Below are 14,332 nucleotides of genomic sequence, written 5' to 3'. Positions count from 1 at the left end.
TTAATTATTATTTCAACATGTTATTATTAAACATGTTCTATTTCATGTTTCTGTTCTTAATATAAATAGACAAGCATTTATTAAGGCCTATTTTACATACATACATTTAATATGAAAGCGTTACATACTGCATAGGATAGGATTCAATATTTTGACACTAGTATCAACAGGAATTTATGGTATTCATTCAGCAAGCAAGCTAAAGCTCTGTCTACACTATCAAACTAGTTTGACAAAAGAAGGGTCCAAATATGGTAGTGATATGACATCATCATATTCATATTTGGGCACATCACATTTGTTGTCACATAAAGTTTGATAGTGTAAACAACGCTTAAAAGTTTTATACAGGATATAAAGTGTAGTCTGAAAAACAGTGAGGAAAGCAATTATGATTCAATATTTCAAACTTTATTTGTTTATCTTCAGAGTTGTTGAGGTTTAGAATTTGTTTATAATCTTCCATTGGCAATTGTCACGGTCATTCCATCCGCTTTGAATACAGGAAGGAAAAGATTATGTATTTCAATGCTAAGATATATAAAAGCTTATGTAAACAATGGGAGGCATTTACCTGTAATAATATAAACAACTTTGAGATTTTACGAGAAAAGGTTGTAATTATAAAATGAAAGACGTAAAGAAAGGCGGAGAATTAAGAAAGGACATGTTACAGGTTTGTTGTCGTCAGTTTAGTTTGATGATGAGAAGTTTAAACCCTCATTTCCAGCGGATCTGTCTGATGATTTAGGATTTATGGTGGTTGAGTTTGTTTTATATGACTTCTAAATTATCTTTTATTTTATTCTCTATTTTCAGGCCAAATTAAGACTGGAAATGCAGAATGAAAAAATGAAAATGTCCAATCAGAAAGAACTTGAAGCAAAAGATGAAGAAGTTGAAAGTATGAGGGCAAGTTGCCAGAACAAGGTAAGTTTGATAGGTAGTAGTTAGAGGAGCTTGTTGTGATGATGTAGCTATAGTAGATGTTTCTGGATGGTACTGTAACGCCTAATAGATTTCATTTCAAGAACATTTATTGATTTCAATAACAATACATATAATATAATTAAGACATTTTAAAGACCATTATTGAGGATCCTGTATTAAAGCTTGTACTGTGGCGCCTATAAAAGGGCTTGTCGATGGATAAGACTAGCAAAGTTGGTATAGATGTCTATTCTTGATGATGTCATGATGATAATGGTTCATGGTAATGTAGGTGCCTATGGTAACAGCATGGGTAATGATGGTACACAGTGGTACCAATGGTAATTACCACAGTATTTCTCATCATTGTTTTTATTATTATTCTAGTTAAAACAACTGGAGGTTCAAATTGAAGAGGAATATTCTGAACGGCAGAAAGCCATTCGAGATAAACGAGACCTAGAACAAAAACTGACAGAATTACGTGACAAGTCGTCTCAAGGGGACAAGGATGTTGAGCGTCGACTGCGTAAGGATCTTAAGAAGACTAAAGCATTGTTAAGTGATGCTCAGACGGTGTTAGACAAACAACAGACGTCAGCTAGTACTAGTGCTAAGATCAAACAACTTAAGAATGAGGTATTTTTATTTGTTGTTTCTTATTAACCTTTGTTATAATATTCATGTAGCAGTCCTCCTGAAATTCTGATATACAGAACAGCCATCAAATCATTAAATGTGAGGCCTTTTATTTTATTTTATTTCATCAAAACCAACAGCAACGAAAGTTGCCACTAAAAGGTATGAAAGAGAAAACAAATACAATAAATACTCTATATGAAGAAAACTTAAATAAATATGTAAATAGTAAAAATTAGCCTATTGAGCACAATTATTTTTTTTTTAAATGCAATGATAGCATATGCTTGTAGTAATATTAAATGGTAAAACAAACAAATTCCTTTTACAAAGTTTGTGGTACACCACATGTATATAGTTCTGAAAAGAGAAAGAAGTTTCCCGACCTTTCGATCGTCCTCAGGAGTGAGAATGTAGAAAGTCCAGGAAACTGGGAATATAAGGGAAATATTGATTTCGCCACGCTAACCTTCAAACAATATTTTAATTCCTTAGACTAGCTTTTAGCATCATGCATTATTACTTAAGTTACTTTTATGACTTATTGTATGTTAATATCAATTAATCCTGTGACCTGCAGTTGACTTAAAACATGAATGTTTCATTTTAGCTGGAAGACACGCAATACACTGTCATATCAGCTGTGAAAGCTCGTCAAAGTATTGAGACGGAACTTGCCGATATTCAGTCCCAACTTGACGATGCCTTACGGGCTAAATCTGAAGTAAGTCTCGATTTTAGATGCTGACTCGAAATGAATAGCTCGGGGCAATAACATATACATGATCATTTTATTTAATAATTGTTGCTACTAGACACATTAGCTTTGAGCAAGAACATTTAGCAAGAATTATTAGTGTGATTAATTCAAATGTTAATTCTGCAAGTTGAATTATTAGAATAAATAATAGATTATTGTAAATTATGTAATTCATTATTTCAATATATAATTTACCTTTTAGAGATTGTAATATAGAAAATCTATTTGCTATATATGGTAATAGAAATTTCAGACAGGACAGTTTTACCTTTATACATGAAAAAGTGTTATATTTAAACTTTTACGGGTCTGTTTTAAGAAGATCTAACTCCTTGAATTCCTCAATGTCCCTATCCGAGCAGTTACTAGTAAATCTTTTGCAAGCTGTTTCAGCAGCTCGAAAATGACCAGTCGCATACACCTATTGGTCTTTTGATGAGAGCTAGCTCCTTAAACTACTCGCTGTCCCTATCCGAGCAGTTACGAGTAGATCTTTGAGTTTCAGCAAGTTGTTAGCGACAAGTCTAATATACCTAATGATTTATGATTTAAGTGTTTTGATTAATTGTGTTTATTTTTAGTCTGAAGAGAAAGTATCTCGTTTAAATCGTGAGAACAATGAGTTGCAGTCAAGAATTGATGACCAAGATGAAGATTTTAATGAACTTCTTAAGAAACATAAATCCTTCGTATTCCAGGTATTGGATTAGTTTCTATTTTATGTTTATTGTGTATAAAGCTCTGTCTACACTATCAAACTAGTTTGACGAGAAAAGTGTGATGTGCCCAAATATGGTAGTAATATACCCACATCACATAAAGTTTGATAGTGTAGACAGAGCTTTATATTGCTAAGTTTTATGTGAGTGACTGCAACTTAGAATACATACAAGAAATCAAATGAAAATAAGAGGATATACATGCAGTTAAACTTGACTTTTTTTTATTAATAAAATAAATATTAATTTATGATTCATTTCAGGCATCAAACGATCATGCTAAAATATCAGAAAATTTGCAGCAGATTTCAGATTTAACAGAGCAGAAGCAACAGCTAGAGGAGAAGGTAAACACAAACAAACAAAATCATTGTCCAAATACCCGTGGATGGACACCTTTGTCCCCTCTGTTATGGCACCCTCTATATCACCCAAACTAATGTTAACAAATATTTTGACTACACAACAATGTACACAACAATGATTGTTTTCATTGGCTAGTAAAATATTTGTCCCCCTCTGTTATGGCACTCTCTATATCACCCAAACTACTGTTTAAAAAATATTTTCTACTACACAACAATGATTGTTTTCATTGGCTAGTAAAATCTTTGTCCCCCTCTGTTATGGAACTCTCTATATCACCCAAACTACTGTTTATAAAGTGTTTTCGACTACACAAAAATATTGTTTCTATTGGATTAACATTTTGTGTCCCCCCCCCCCCCCCCATTTTATTGCATCCACCCAAATAATGTTCTTCTGTGATTATCCATCAAATGGAACTGTGTCTCAAGCATGACTAAGAACATACAGTAGTTAATGTTTGTTGCAAGTGGCGTACAGGTGACAGATTACTTTTTAATTACGTACACGCTTCTCACAAAATGTTTTTTGCAAGCTGTTTTATAAGATTTACAGTTTGCCCTTGACCTCACCTTGACCTTAATCTTTTCCTCATTCCATTATTACTATTATTAATTATCCAGCAAAATGAAACTTTTTGTCAGTTATTAACATGTTCTGCAGTAAATATCAATTACTTTACGTAGTGTACTCTACTTAAAGATGTATTGTCTCCCTAAAAAATAATTCTTAAACATTTTTTTTTAATAGGCCATTTTAATGTCACCTAATAGTTATCCACTTTGACCAAAAATTGGATCGAAAAAAAATGTATTTACTTAAAAAAACTGTAATTTAGAGCAAAAAATAGTCAAATTGGTTGAATTTAACCGTTTATTTTGTCATTTTATAAGTAAAGATATTTTTTTTTTAGTTTTTTTCTATGGAAATTATTAAGTTTGTTAAAACTACAAAATGGCCTATTCAAAGTGTTATTTTATTAATCTTCATTTTTCATGTTTTTGGGGGACAATACATCTTTAAATTTAAATAATTCTTTTTCTGTTTTTTCAAGTAATGAATCCCTGTATGTATATTTCAATAATTACCAAACTATATCCAATAATATTAAAGACGCCACTTTAATTACTGTCATCATGCTATAGAATTAATGAAATTTAAATTATGAATAAATTTATAAACAATAAATAAGTGTGACATAGGTGCAGTTATATCACATAAGTAGGTCAGTAGACACATTATGAGCATGATTTACAGTAAGTGTAGAAGTTAAAAAAATGAAGACCTTTCATATCTAGAGCACCCATACAAATAAATACACTTGGTGTTGACATCCAAATATGTGTCTGTCGTAAAAAATAGGATGAGAATTGTAATTTCCTATGTGAATTAATAAATGTTATATCTGTGATATGTAGCCAACTAGATGCAGGTGTAGTGCCGGATGGACTCATTTATTGAATGTCACAGAAAGTTTGTTCCAGCTATTTTTATCTTGACAACGCACCAAGAACGTGTTAATATAATCATATTGTTCCTACGCCATGATTATAAATAGTTTCAAAGTAGGGACTTAAGGGAATATGATTTTAATGACAATAGCAGGAATCTAATGGCACAGGATTTTTGATATTATCAAAATGCTAGTTTTTATTTTAAAGGAAATATTTGAGCATTAATGCTTTAAAGCAATTATATTTAAGTTTGTAATACAATATTGTCCTGCCACCCAGGAGTCTAAATTGCCTTGCTGTACAAACTTAGTTCCTACTATCCAGTATTCAACCTGTGTATGAGATGGATGTAGGAAATATAAACCCTAAATTGTCTTCCCTCTAGATTCTAAATTTATCTTGATTGTAGATTGTCTCAACATTCATGATTCTACATAGACTCTTGGGATATTAATAAGTTAATTTCAATATCAATGTATGCCCTGTAATTAACGTATGGATGCCAAAGGAATTGCTTTATTACAAGTTGTCGCGACACTGATAAAGAAAAAAAGGAAAATGTTAGAAGTTACTAACTTTAAATAATACAATAGTTCTCAGGTGATTAACCTGGTGTTCACAGAGGCAGATTTAGGCAGGGGCTAAACAGGCTTTAGCTACCCCTAAAATTTAACAGCCATGTCGTTTTGTAAATAAAATAATGACTATTTTTATTATTGTGCAACCCGACGGATCGATTTTATCATTTATGAAATATTTAGCGCCTCCCTCCCACTATTCTATAATGCTGGATCCGCCCCTGTTTCATACCACTAAGTTTGCACTGATTGCTAAAGTCTGAGGAAGCAGTGCTTTACCAACATAAATTTATTAATTATAATCAGACAAGCAGCTTGTAGGACCACACCAAGCTATAGTGGTGTGTTTACACTGCGGTCATAGACACTTGTATTATTATAAATCAGTCACATCAATGTACATGTAACAATGATTTACTTAAGTTAAAAGTCAATTTACAGTTTTATCTTAAGTTACTTATTGCATTACTCACTTTGATTTATCACCTGTTTAGGTTATTGAACTTAGTAATAAAGTGGAATATATGGGGCAGACGATGGTAGAGAAGAACCTGGTAACGAGGTTGGAGGCTAGGATACGAGACCTGGAAGCTAAGCTGGATTTGGAACACAGTACAAGGCAGAGAAATGATGTAAGATTTCAAGTATTTCCATTAATTCAACAATATATTCACTCTCTTTCGTATGCATAATATATTGGGTTAAGCTCTGCATAGTATATCAATTGGCTTAAGCTCTTTCTACACTATTAAACTTTATGTTTAAAAAAATGTGCCCATATATGGACATGATGATGTCATATCACTACCATATTTTAGCACTTCTCTTCACATCACCCTTTTTTTTATCAAACTAATTTGATAGTGTAGACAGAGCTAATAAGTTTAGTGCATAGAGATATTAATATCTTTATGGTTTAGTATAGTTAATTTGGCTTGGAATTGGTGGGGGAGGTTATTTATAAATAATACTATGCCTTCAAATGAATAATTCAATTCTAATAAATGTCTTTAAAAAAAGCAAGTCTTGCTTAGAATCTGCCCGTGGCTTAATATTGTAAGCTTACCGATTATAGTACATAAAACATGCAATATATCATTCGAATTACACCATTCTTAATTGCATTTCCATGTTGAATGTGTCTATGTAAGTACACACACTGTATGTGCATGATTACTAGGTATATATCAACTGTATTACAAAACCATTTTTATTCAGCCAACAGCCAAGGGTTATTCCATTTTTAAGCAGGGTACAATCACCACAGCATGGATTTGTGACTAAGTAAATAAAATAAATATCTAGGTTAGAGCAACCTATTTTTAGATCTTCTCAATATACTGTATACCCATTACATATGGTTTCTATGTTTAGAGTTCTTGTCTTTCTAAATGAAACAAATAATATTTATTATTATAAAATTTCAACTTTATTCATACTGAACACTTATCGACTATAAATATCCCAGATTTTGATTTTAAAGGTATCTTATCATCTTGCAACAGAATTAACAAATCACAAAAACTTAATTATTGCACTGTTTATTTCAATAAAACAGCGATGTAGCCACAAGAAATAAAGTGGTGCGGTTTTCACAGGAAAAAGGAACAATCTCTGTTCAAGCGACTGGGTTGTCAAAGGCCTCTGTCAAAAAGTGGTCAGGTTGAAACTTTACCAACCATACTGGTGGCTACAGCCCTAATAAAAAACATCTAAAAAAGTCACAAAATGGGGCCAGATTGAATGAAATGTTTACAATCAATAAATATATTACCATGAACAGACAAGAAACCTAAAAAAAGAAGTAAAAACATTGATAAAAGAAATAAAATTATTTTTGGAAGTTGTTTTTTTTTTTAGTAATTGGTTAAAAAAGTGTATGGGCTTAAAGATGTATTGTCCCTTGAAACACAAAAAAATGAAGGTCAAAATATTCTAAATTTAAATTGGCCATATCAAAGTAATAATAAAGTTATTCACTTTAAGTCGAAAATTTGAGTCAAAAACAACAATTTTACGTAATTAAAAGCTAAATTAATTAATTACATTTCGTCTGGAAAATCGTCGCGAGCGAAAGTAAACAAAGATTTCAAACCACGAGTATACATTATGCATGATGCTAATTAGGATTGTTTACAACTCTTCACGGTTGAGAAGGTGTTTTCACACAGATCGCGAGGAAGTTTTATGAGTATGCATACAGAGTAGCCAAATAAGCGTGTTGCATTATGAGGTATGTTTTGATTGAAAACTTTGACTGGAAGTCAAAGTTATTTTTTGAACCAAAAAACGTCTGTATTTCAGTTAAATGATTTTTTTTTCGACTAATTTTTGGTGAAAGTTAATAACTATTATGATACTTCAAAATGACCCACTTTTTTTCAAAATCTTTTATTTTTTATTTTTTCGGAATTTGACAAAGGGACAATACATCTTTAAAACATCTTATACTGTATGTTTTCATGTGACCAGATTGAAATAATAATATCAACCTTTTCTAAAATCTTATTGTATTTATTTCTCAGAAAAATTATGCTTTAAAAAAAAGTTATAATTGAATTCACAATATGGTAGTTTACATACCAGTAAAACCAATGATGGTAATAATAGACATGATAATACATTAACTTATAATAAGCATAATCTTCATGATAATTAAAATTTACATAATACCAACATGTTGTTACCTCACATACATTTTCAATACCTGGATTTTACCAATTCATTAAAAAATGTTGTTATAAATAAATTATTGAATTTAAAATCATAAATAAATTTAATTGCCATGGTCACGCTGTGTACAGTCCTGCTTAATTAAGATTCTATCTTTTAATATCCATGCCATGTTTTATGCTCTATTGTCCGTAGAATATCACTGTTTACGAAAGCTTGTCTAAACACTATACCTGATTCACGGTGAATGTTGTTAAAGCAGATATCTTCTATTAAATCATTCTACCATGCCCTTCCATGTTCAGTTTATTCATTCATTCAAAGCCATGGAAAATAAATATATTACTGAAATCCCTGAAATCTATTCACATTAATGTAATATTGAATTTAATGTATATTGATATATGAAATATTGCATATGAAATATTGGAAATAGAGCTCTTAAAACAAAAGTTACGTGCTTGAAAAAAAAAATTTCTTGCGGATTTTATGTATCATTCAGGATGTTTAAAGAAAGGAAACATACTGCTACAGGCCTTTTGACGTGAACATTAATGTTATTACCAAAATAATGTTATAACCAAAGTAATGATGTGTATTCTGAAATCAACATGGATTGCATTCGTTTAAGATTAAATGTTTCAACATTTTAATGTTGCTTCTTCAATTTTTATGACAAGTACAAATGAGGACATAAACGTAGAATTCACAACGCAACGATTTGCATTTTGTATCTGATCCATTAAACTTACATTGAACACCATTCATAGTTATTTTTCTATAATTCTTCATAATAATCTATACATTCCCATAAGGTTGCTTTATGATATAATAAAAATGTGTTTTTATTATATCAGGCCCAAATGGAAAGATTGAAAGAAAATCTTGAGCTGGTAACATCGGAGAAGGAACAGAAGACACATAAAGATCAAAGAAATCAAGATGCTATGAAACGACTACAGAAAGAGCTAAGGGAACTTAGAGAGCAATACTCAGAAATACAACGAAAGGAGGTTGATGCCACCAAAAAGAAACACGAGTTTGTAAGTTTACCTGTCTTTGTAATTATGGTTTTTGGGGGTTTGATAATTGGAAAAACAATCTAACGGTGAAAAAAAATGTACCTTCTCCCAGAAAAAGAAACTCTTTTGCCAAGCCAAAATATTTTGTTTGAAACATTCTTTAAACTAACTAAGACTTTGAGACTTTTAGGATACATAAATAAACACTCTTTTTTTTTTCACTTATAGGAGGTTGATGTACAGAATTTAGAAGAAACAAATGAACGATTACAATCAGATCTGAAGTTGGCTTTTAAACGAATAAAAGATTTACAAAGTGCGTTAGAAGATGATATAGGAAGTGATAGTGAATTAGATAGGTGAGTGATAATGTACAGTAGTTGTTGTGATTACAGGAAAAACTGTCAATTGATGTTGTCAAAAAAGCTTTGTAGATATTAGGAGTATTTTAGTATATTGAAACAGCATTGAATGATTATGAAACAGTAGAACTTGTAGACAAACTTTGACAAAACTAATCTCAGAGGACCACTGAATGGTCTAAGCAATAATTATTAAGCATGTGCTGATGTTCATCTAACAATTTTGTAGTTTTAATAAAGTTATGCACTTCTGCAAAAATAAAAAATATAAAAATAATGATTTCATTTATAAAAAGACAAAATAAGTTAGATTTAACACACAATCTGACAGTCGTGGTGTCGGTTAAAACAGTTTTTTCTTCAAATTATAGTTTGTTTTGGGCTAAATAATAATTTTTTTATCCACATCCAAACAGCGAGCAAGTTGCCAATAGTACAGGATGGATAAACTCTCTTCAAATTATTTTTTCAATATCTACAACTGTTGCCACATTTTGTTTTAAAATTTGTAAATTGAAAATCTGTCACCAGATAGTGTTTACCTGCTTCATCATGTGACTAGATTGAGTATTTCCGTAATTAAAGTAATTCTACCTGTTAGAGGAAGATGGCATTTGAATCTACCATGATTATCTAGCCTTTACGCAGCTATTGTTTTTACCATCAAACGTGGCATCATCATCTTAATGCGTCATTTAGCTATAAGCTTTAAAACTGTGGACTGTTTTCCTTGACGACACATTTAAATTGATTGAATGAGATGTGTCAGGAGAGCTGTGTGGATCCATCCATTAGCCATTCATTCATGTTGTATTGATTACAACATTCACTTCCAAGATCAAGCAACTATGCACAACTCGCTGTTACAACACATATATTCAGATTAATTATTATTTTGTTAATACCAGGGAAAATGAGCTCACTCTTTCCCGGTCATACATTATCAATCATTGTACTGTTTTGTCATGTAGTTAAACCATGTCTACAAACATTAAATGTTATGTGTATGTAGACATCTATGATCGCAAGTTTATTTAAATTCTGTAAACGATTTCCAAGCCCTTAAATAAATATAATGCGTGAGTATTATTCGTGCAGTGCCTAGCATCATGTAGTTTAGCCATGTCTGCATGTATCTCCCTTTACCACCTAAAGCCACATTTTTAAACTGTACATGATCCATATTGTATTAAGCTATAATTGTGTAAATATATTAAATTGATTGAGTAAATATACATTTGAATAATATTTTCATTGAAATTCCACCAAAAGCCCTTAAAACAAGTGAATGTTTCAACCAATATTTCAGAATAACATACATTAGATGAATGTCTACATATCATAAATACATTTGAATCTGAATTGGTTAGTTAGTGTTAGTTAGTGTTAGTTATTTATAGCATCATTGGTATCATACTAAATACACATCAGTAATGTTTGTCTAACAACGCACCAGGTCTTGTAGTACTAAATCTAAATCTAACTGAATATGGTTAGTTAGTGTTAGTGTTAGTTATTTATAGCATCATTGGTATCATACTAAATACACATCAGTAATGTTTGTCTAACAACGCATCAGGTCTTGTAGTTCTAAATCTAAATCTAACTGAATATGGTTAGTTAGTGTTAGTTAGTGTTAGTTATTTATAGCATCATTGGTATAATACTAAATACACATCAGTAATGTTTGTCTAACAACGCGCCAGGTCTTGTAGTACTAAACTGACATATTCTGTCAATATTTTCTTAACATGGATAAACTATAATTTATCATGCTTATAAACTAAAGCTCTGTTTACACTATTAAACTAGTTTGACAAAAAAAAGTGTCCATATATGGTAGTGATATGAAATCATGTTCATATGGGCACATCACATTTTTTTTTTTGTCACATAAAGGTTGTAGTCTCATTTGAGTAGAAAGAGTTGTGAGTTATTTGCACTAAGGCCCTGTTCAGACCCATGGCGTTAGACCGTTTTAGCGTACGACGCTAAAAGAATGTGTGTCTGAACAGTTGGGGATTAGCGTACAACGCGTTGTACAACGGTTGTAGCGTTGTAGTGGAAAACGGTTGATAGTACCGTTTTAGCGTACGACGCTACTGTAAGTCAACGTTGTATCCAATCAGAACGTTTCCTGTTATGACGCGAAACAAGGTTTGACCTAGGCTGACATCTTGTATCGTCGTGTGAGAGATGGATTTCAACAACAAAAAGGCCAGAATAAATAAGGCCTAACTAGGCTAAAAATACAACTGTTAAAAAAAACTAAGCTACAAACTACATGTATCAATTGATTACCATTATATTTTCTAACAAATGACATAAATAAATTCACCTTGTATTTAAACATAGTGACTACGATCCCGTCCCCTTTTAGGCCTAGGCCAAGCTGAGAGCCATTCACGCATTTCATTCAAGCTAAAAACTAGCGTGGTGGGACATCAAGTCACTCATTCATATACACAAGGCAGACTAGACTGGACAAGTTTAGGGGTTTATTAGCAAGTTAAGGGGTTTTTTTTAACTGACTGGTAATCACAATCAATTTTTTCCACCCATGTGGTTAACACAATCTCCATCTTCATCATTAGGAGGCCTGCTTTATTTTCGTAACGCCAGAGCTTGGGAAAAATGTTTTTTACTACAAAATAAAACAATAGAAAGAGAAATTTGGCTTTACTATATTTTTCTTAAATAAATGCTGAGGTATGTTTTATTTACGGCAAGTTTTGTCATAATTGTAGGGCTGAGATCTAGGCCTAAACACGTGGGTAAGAGCACATGAATATGCAACTAGAACCAACCTGAATGACGCACTTCCGTTGTAACGATAATCGTACGCTATGGGTCTGAACACCTCATTTTTTTCTCTGCCGTTTGTAATGTGACCTTGTTAGTAACGTTGTACGCTAAAACGGTCTAACGCCATGGGTCTGAACATAGCCTAAGTCTGGGCTGAAACCGGCACAGGATTTGATGGGAAGTACAGTTCATGACCAAGTTACAGCTCCATTTTGAGTTCAACACCAAAGTGCTTATAAAACCACACAGCATATTTAATAACGATTGATTACAAAAACATACATCATTAAAAATTAATATGTATGAAATTGAACTTTATATTAAATACAGTAAAACCAGAATGACTCCATGTTGAAGAAAAAGATTGAAATTCACAAGATGTGTTATTTTTATTTATTAGTTTACCTTGTTTAATTCTGGCTGGTATTTGAACATAATATATTCTTCAATTAAATTAATTGAAATGTAAAACAAGCAAAAAAGTTGTTGGGTTTACTTAGTGCTGTGTAAGTAATTAATTATTATGGTAAATCCTGAGCTTCTCTATTTTTCTGTGTCCTACTTTTAGATTATTTTATCTTTTCTCTGCACGCAATCATAGATATTTGTCTGATTTCTTCTTTATGGATTCCAATAAAATATGTAATGTAAATATAAAGTCATTCATTTATAGCTACTGTTTTTAGAGTGAATCCTGGTTTACTATTTGCTTTGGATGAGTTAGAATATTAAAATGAGTTAGAATTTACATTCATTCATTAGTGGAAAATTACTTCCATTTATTGTCATTTGCATTTTAGCATATACATAGAAATCATGTTTGCTCTGAGATACAAAAACAGATAAATACAAACTAAGGCTTTGTCTACACTATCAAACTTTATGCAACAAAATGTGATGTGCCCATATATGGGCATGATGATGTCATATCACTACCATGTTTGGGCATATCACCACCATATTAGTGTGGACAGAGCTTAATAAAAATCACTCTTGTACGGTATACAAGAATGATAGCTGGATAAAGCTGTTATACATACATTTTATATTTGGGCTTCATTTTTTTTAACTGAATAGTAAACTACTTTTATTTAAACCAGTAAAACCTCTTAGTCATCTCTATTTATAGATTTTAATTTTGTCCATATCCACCAGATGGCAATGTATGTAAAAAATTTTTTTTTTTTTGGTGACATCCATGTACGTCACATTTCTACTATTTTTAGGCATGTAAATATTGTTTTGTGTAGTAGATTTGATAGGTAAAATGATTTTCTTGATTTTCGAGGTGATAGGTAAATGATGGTAATGGTAATGTATGCATAGATTTTAGAAGGCATGTCATAATAAGGATGCGGGGTTTGACGAATGAATGTTAGTCGTGAGTATGGGGGTGGTGATTTGGTATAATTCATCTTTTAATTCGGAAATTCACATCCATAGTCATAACAAAGAGAACAAAAATAATAAGTCCAAATATATAAATATGAAAATAAATACTATATATCGCAAACATCTTCATTTGAGTATAGTTCATTTGAGTATAGTTGGACTATACACTAAACTAAACATGAAAGTAAATAGAACTGTACCATAGTTCAATCCCAGATTATATCAAGATGAGCATTTTTACGGTACCATTTATTTTATTTATTCAGTTTTCTGTCATATACAATACAAAGAAGACAAAACAAATATAAAAGGCAAGAAAAGACCCAACAGGTGCTAAACACCTATGCTAGTTGTTCAACCCAGAACAGAGCACAGAAAGAGACAAAAAAAAAACCAAAAAAAAAAAAAAAACGTTCTACAATTAAAGCATCTATAAAAGCGACCAACTACACACATTTTCAATATCAAAATTATTTTTAAAATAAATATTGAGATAATTTATCCATTTGTAGCTCCAATTGCTACACCAGGATTGTACCAGTAGTAATAATTCCTTAATATAACATTGATATTTCAAGCAATTTTATTTATATTGATTGCCTATGACTTGTGTGTATTGGCATAGCTGTGGT

At 31.4% G+C, this 14,332-nt stretch overlaps 1 protein-coding gene across 3 annotated transcripts in view; it reads left to right on the top strand.

The window, feature by feature from the left end:
* LOC144835229 (unconventional myosin-XVIIIa-like) overlaps window positions 1-14,332 on the top strand; it is a 70,464-nt gene that overhangs the window by 39,426 nt on the left and 16,706 nt on the right. For all 3 annotated transcript variants that reach the window (XM_078690277.1, XM_078690280.1, XM_078690279.1), the window contains 8 exons: window positions 820-930; window positions 1,318-1,569; window positions 2,180-2,293; window positions 2,911-3,027; window positions 3,312-3,395; window positions 5,941-6,078; window positions 8,977-9,162; window positions 9,370-9,500. In XM_078690277.1, coding sequence (XP_078546403.1) covers window positions 820-930; window positions 1,318-1,569; window positions 2,180-2,293; window positions 2,911-3,027; window positions 3,312-3,395; window positions 5,941-6,078; window positions 8,977-9,162; window positions 9,370-9,500 — 1,133 coding nt within the window. The remainder of the gene's footprint in view (window positions 1-819; window positions 931-1,317; window positions 1,570-2,179; window positions 2,294-2,910; window positions 3,028-3,311; window positions 3,396-5,940; window positions 6,079-8,976; window positions 9,163-9,369; window positions 9,501-14,332) is intronic.

Source organism: Antedon bifida, chromosome 2 (genome assembly GCF_963402885.1).
Source record: "Antedon bifida chromosome 2, ecAntBifi1.1, whole genome shotgun sequence".
In the NCBI taxonomy this organism is placed as follows: Eukaryota; Metazoa; Echinodermata; class Crinoidea; order Comatulida; family Antedonidae; genus Antedon; species Antedon bifida.
The sequence above is the reverse complement of the archived record's forward strand: the minus strand, read 5'-3'. Positions and strand labels throughout refer to the sequence as shown.